Source organism: Aplysia californica, unplaced genomic scaffold (assembly GCF_000002075.1).
Source record: "Aplysia californica isolate F4 #8 unplaced genomic scaffold, AplCal3.0 scaffold00760, whole genome shotgun sequence".
Taxonomy (NCBI): domain Eukaryota; kingdom Metazoa; phylum Mollusca; class Gastropoda; order Aplysiida; family Aplysiidae; genus Aplysia; species Aplysia californica.
The window spans coordinates 132,844-138,674 of NW_004798030.1; the positions used below are offsets into that span (position 1 = coordinate 132,844).

Genomic DNA, 5,831 nt, shown 5'->3' on the forward strand with positions numbered 1-5,831 from the left:
CTCTTTCTCTCTCTCTCTCTCTCTCTCTCTCTCTCTCTCTCTCTTTCATCTCATGTTGTGGAACATTTCCCGAAATCTCCGATGCGCCATCTGCCAGACAGACATTGTGTTAGAGACGTTACTTTTAGAATACATAATATGTACATATTCAAGGATTTTCTGGGAGCGAGTGCGCTCTTATTGTCTGTCTGTCTTGTCTATCTGCCCCCTCACCCCCCCTCTCCATCTCTCTCTCTCTCTCTCTCTCTCAATCTCTCTCTCTCTCTTCCTCTTTCTCCCTCTATTGTTCTCTCTCCATCTGCCTCTCTCCATCTTTTTGTTCTTCCTCTTTCTTTAATTTTTTTCTTTTATTCATTCTTCATTTCTCTCTCTCTCTCTTTCACACACACACACACACAAACTCTCTCTCTCTCACTCTCACTCTCTCTCTCTCACTCTCTCTCTCTCACTCTCTCTCTCTCTCTCTCTCTCATTCTCTCTCTCTCTCATTCTCTTCCTCTTTCTCCCTCTATTGTTCTCTCTCCATCTTTTTATTTTTCCTCTTTCTTTCTTTCATTTTTTTCTTTTATTCATTCTACATTTCTCACCTCCCACCTCTCTTTCTCTCTCTCTCTCTCACACACACACACTCTCTCTCTCTCTCTCAAACACACACACACACACACTCTCTCTCTCTCTCTCTCTCTCTCTCTCTCTCTCTCTCTCTAAAACAAACAAACGAACAAACGAACAGTCTCTGTACACGACAAAGAGACTCCACTCACCTCTGAGGACAAGGGAAATCATTACAGATCCTGCGGTCCACCCGAATCTTCTCGGCGTGCAGACAATGGTCCTCTGGCACCGCCTTCCCCGTCGTCTTATGAGTACATTCTAGCTGTGTTTCCTGTACAACAACAAAACAAACACGCAAAAATAGCTAAATCAATAAATGTGAGGCAGCGTGGTGGAATCAGGCTCTCGTCAGTTTTTGGGCATGTAGAGTTATTGGTATCATCTTAAAGCTTGTTCACATGTCTTTATTTGGATGAAACAAAATATCCATTTATCTTGAATACAAGTCGAGATATTTGCGAATGAAGGAGGTGGGGGTCACCTGTTTTCAGAGGGAAAATTAGTGAAAAAATTGCCGCCAAAGATTAGTTATTTCCTTAACTTAAGAGTCCACGGCAACTGAAAATTTACATTTATTGTACCTTTAATCAACGTTTTAAAGAAAAATCCACACAGAAATGGGTTCTTTAATGGGCATGAAAGGTGTTGAGCCAAAAAACAAAAGTTTGATAAAAATTCATAAACCTACAAAAAAATGCAATTTTCTCCACTTTGATTATTTTGACGAGAGCCTGATTCTACCACGTCATGCCACAAATTAATTACGAATTTCGATTGAGCGTTCAAAATCCACTGCTTTTATGGATGCCCTCAGTGAAATTCGGCTTATTTAATAGGCATACATAAAGTATGGAGAATATCTATTTTCAAAAAAAAAAAAGGGGGGGCTGATGGTTTTATTTTTGGTTTTATTCTTGGGATGTTTAAGTTTGGGCTATCCCAAAGAGGTTATACATAGTAATGTTCTAAATATAAAGATAGAACTATAAACAGTTCTAACCTCTTTTGGTTATCCACAATCCTATTTTGGAATCAAAGACTTGAATAATACAGTCGTAGATTGTGCTTTGTCATTGCTGCTGTTCTTTACTCTCAACAACAACACAAAAAAAATCACTGTAAAGTGTGTACACCATGGGCTCTCAAATAAATCGCAAACATTCTATCTTATCGTGTCGTATCTCATCTTCTATTAAATTATCTAATCTCATCGTATCTTATAGTATCTCATCTCAACTCATTTCATCTCGTCATCTCACCCCACCTCATCTCAACTCACCTCACCTCATTTCATCGCATCTCACCTCACCTCATTTCATCTCACCTCACCTAGCCTCGCCCCATCTAATCTCACCTCACCTCATCTCAACTCATCTCATCTCACCTCACTTCATCTTATCTCATCTCATCTCACCTCACCTTATCTCATCTCACCTCACCTTATCTCATCTCACCTCATCTCACTTCCCCTTCACTCATCTCACCTCATCTCACCTCACTCCATCTAATCTCACCTCACCTCATCTCACCTCACCTCAAGGCAAGAAACAACTGTTGTAGAAACCTACCTGAGTCCCCCCAAGACAGCTCCTACTGCACGGCGTCATGCCCTGAGCCACCCACTGGAAGTTGTCGTAGCAAGGCTCCAGACTGCACACCTCGTTGGCCGGGGGTTTCCGGTCTTTTCAATGTAACACAAAATACAGTTCACATTGTTTTTTATAGTTGGTTTTTAGTAAGGTCTTACAGCGCTCGCCTCACAACTGCATAAGGTCATATGAGCGCCATAGGGTGGATGTCAACAGAGAAGTCCTTACAGGGAATCAGACTTATTCTGCTTACCTCTCTAGCTTCAACAGCATAAAGTCTGCTTCGACTATCAAGGCACTCCAGAAATAGACGGTCACAAGAGTGTGACAAACATACAAAAGAAGTAGAGGTAAAATGACGATAGTAAAGATGAGGAAAGATAAAGCAGCAGTTCCTTTCTGCAGTTCAGGCACAGTTATGAGCATGACATTGATGAATCAGCCCATTTACAATTCTACTTAGCATAAGAACAGGTTAATGTCCCTCCCCCTTTTGGGAACGACCTAAAGACACTTCAGTCAGTAGCACCACCCCCGGGGGTTCACATTGTCTAAAGACGGCCAACCATTATAGAGGAGAAAAGGGGCCGTCTTCGACAGATGACCGTTTTACACAGTATTGTTACGACACAAAATACAGTCACAATTACCAAGGACGGCTACCCATTATCAAGGAGAAAAGGGGCCGTCTTAAACAGATGGCCTAGTCACGATTCTCTAGTATGGCCATCATAATTATCAAAGAGATCTCAGATAGGCGGCTAAACTATACAGTGTCAATATGACACCAAATACAGTCACACTTATGTAAGACGGCCACCCATTATCATATATATATATATATATATATATATATATATATATATATAAAATTATAATTACATAGTCACTCACCAGAACACTCCGAGTCGGCGAGATCCACCATGTCCTGTAGATACACCAGGTGGACCTGACATCTGACGTACCTCTGGCGGAAGCCTTGACCACAGGTGGCGCTGCACTCGCTCCAGCTGGACACCACATATCTGTGTGGGCGGGGAGGGGGGGGTAAAGGGGAGGAAGAGACAGATTTCTTTTTAGATTGTCAATGTTTTTACGCTTCTATTGATACAGTTTAGATAAATATCGAGGCGAGGTGTGTCGACCCTGCCTGCCTGGGCCTAAACGCCAACCTTATCACCACCAAACCCATTTACGTATTGACAGAATAAGACAATCAAATCACCAAACTCATTAAAATATCGACAAAATAAATCAATCAGATCAAAGTCTCACTGATATTATATCGACAGAAAAAGAACCCTGTCCAATCATCATAAAGACAAAAGGAATCAATCATATCACAAGGACAGAATAAACCAATTTTATCACCGGGGCAGAATAATAAACCAATCAGATCACCAAATTCATTAATATGCCATATATTTAGAACAAACCGATGATATCACAAAAACACATATTTTCAGAAAGAATATACCAATCAGACCACAAAAGACAGTATTATTATTATCAACAGAATAGACCAATCATATTCCTATATCGACAGAATAAGCCAGTCATATTGCTGCATCGACAGAATAGACCAATCATATTGCAATATCGACAGAATAGACCAATCACATTGCTATATCTACAGAATAGACCAATCATATTGCAATATCGACAGAATAGACCAATCACATTGCTATATCTACAGAATAGACCAATCATATTGCTATATCGACAGAATAGACCAATCGTATGGCTGTATCGACAGAATAGACCAATCATATGGCTGTATCGACAGAATAGACCAATCAGATCACCTGGGCGTGCTCATGTCGTGGTTCTCCACGTCATCCTCATGTATAAGAGCCATCTCATCCCCCACATCACGGCGGGGGCCAAAGGACAGCTCCTGGCGACCTGGGACAACAGATTATACAACTGTGTGGACTGAAAATCTTCTATAATATTTTAAATATTTTAAAATTTTTAAAATTAAAAAATCTATACACAATGTCATCGCACGAGGCTTTTGAGTGGGGTTCTTGGGTTTTTCTTTTTTTCTTCTTTTTGTTTTTGTTTTTCGGTAGTTTTTCGTGATATTTTTTTTGAGGGGGGGGGGGGGGTTGTTGGCAAGGGAGGATGAGGTTTCATTGTTATTAATCATTTGAAAATTGGGCCCCTGAGCTTTAATGTATGGGTCTACAGAGTACATTGCCTTGATTTACATTAAGTATACCACTTTTCTCTAGCTCATTTTAGTGTGGTTCTTATCTATCTATTATCTCTTGTTTGTTGTTGTAATATCGCTATGCTGGTGTATAATGATGCTGATATTCCGTATGCGTTCTACTTCTGTAAACACACGTCATATTTGTGTGAGCGGGTCACACTGATACTTCGGTACCCCAGAGTATTTGCCGCGTTGTGTTCATAGTGATATTATTTCGGAACAGAAGGTTCACAGAGTGAAGCGTTATATGGCACTTGCAACACAATTAGATTAGAAACATTAGTACCGAAGACTAGAGGAATTGTTGGAGAGAAAGACAAAATGAAAGAAGGAGGAGAGAAAGTGAGTATAGACGTTAGATAGGATTGAAGGAGCAGATTACACCAGAAAGAACGCCAACCATCCACAAAACAATATGTGAGGCAGCGTGGTGGAATCAGGCTCTCGTCAAAATACTCAAAGTGAAGAAACTTGCATTTTTCCGTAGGTTTATGAATTTTTATCAAATTTTTTTTTTGGGCTCAACGCCTTTCATGCCCATTAACAAACTCAATTTTGTGTGGATTTTTCTGAAAAACGTTGATTAAAGGCACAAAAAATGTAAATTTTTAGTTACCACGGACTCTTAAGCTAAGGAAATAACTAATCTTTGGAAGCCATTTTCTCACTAATTTTACATCTGAAAACAGGTGACCTCCACCTCCTTCTTTCTCAGATATCTCGACTTGTATTCAAGATAAATGGATATTTTTTTCACCAAGATAAAGACAATTGAACAAGCTTTAAGATGATACCAAAAACTCTATCTGCCCAAAAATTGACGAGAGCCTGATTCCACCAATCTGTCTCACATATGAACATGCAGGGATACATAAACACTCCAAGTGGTTTTGTTACAATTCATAACACTCTTTAAGACAACGTCATTTATGACGCCTGCACTATGTTCAATACACTGCAATATTATGTACAGGTGTTTTGTTCCAGTATCATAACAACATAATGTGTGTATGTGTGTGTGTGTGTGTGTGTGTGTGTGTGTGTGTGTGTGTGTGTGTGTGAGAGAGAGAGAGAGAGAGAGAGAGAGAAAGAGAGAGAGAGAGAGAGAGAGAGAGAGGCGGAAGGAGGCCTGGAGATAGGTAAGAGGCATAGGTCACTGGGTACAAAATAGTAACCACAGTTAGGCTTACTGAATGTAGTCAATGTAACCAACTCGCGTTTCACGTGCTCACAATATGACCTTATGCAGTTGCGAGCGCTGTAAAACTCTCTCTAAACAACATAACAATATTCATTTTAGTTAGTTCAATGTCATCCCTCAGTTCGGAATTTTTTCCCCTGGCATACATTTCTGGGCTGTCCACTCTCTCTGGGCTGTCCACTCTCTCTGGGCTGTCCACTCTCTCTGG

General features: G+C 40.3%; 1 protein-coding gene across 1 annotated transcript in view; it reads right to left on the reverse strand.

The window, feature by feature from the left end:
* LOC101852054 (ADAMTS-like protein 1) overlaps nucleotides 1-5,831 on the reverse strand; it is a gene marked incomplete in the record, with an annotated part of 152,716 nt that overhangs the window by 17,333 nt on the left and 129,552 nt on the right. The window contains 4 exon segments of the mRNA XM_035972616.1: nucleotides 765-886; nucleotides 2,184-2,296; nucleotides 3,099-3,229; nucleotides 4,010-4,109. Coding sequence (XP_035828509.1) covers nucleotides 765-886; nucleotides 2,184-2,296; nucleotides 3,099-3,229; nucleotides 4,010-4,109 — 466 coding nt within the window.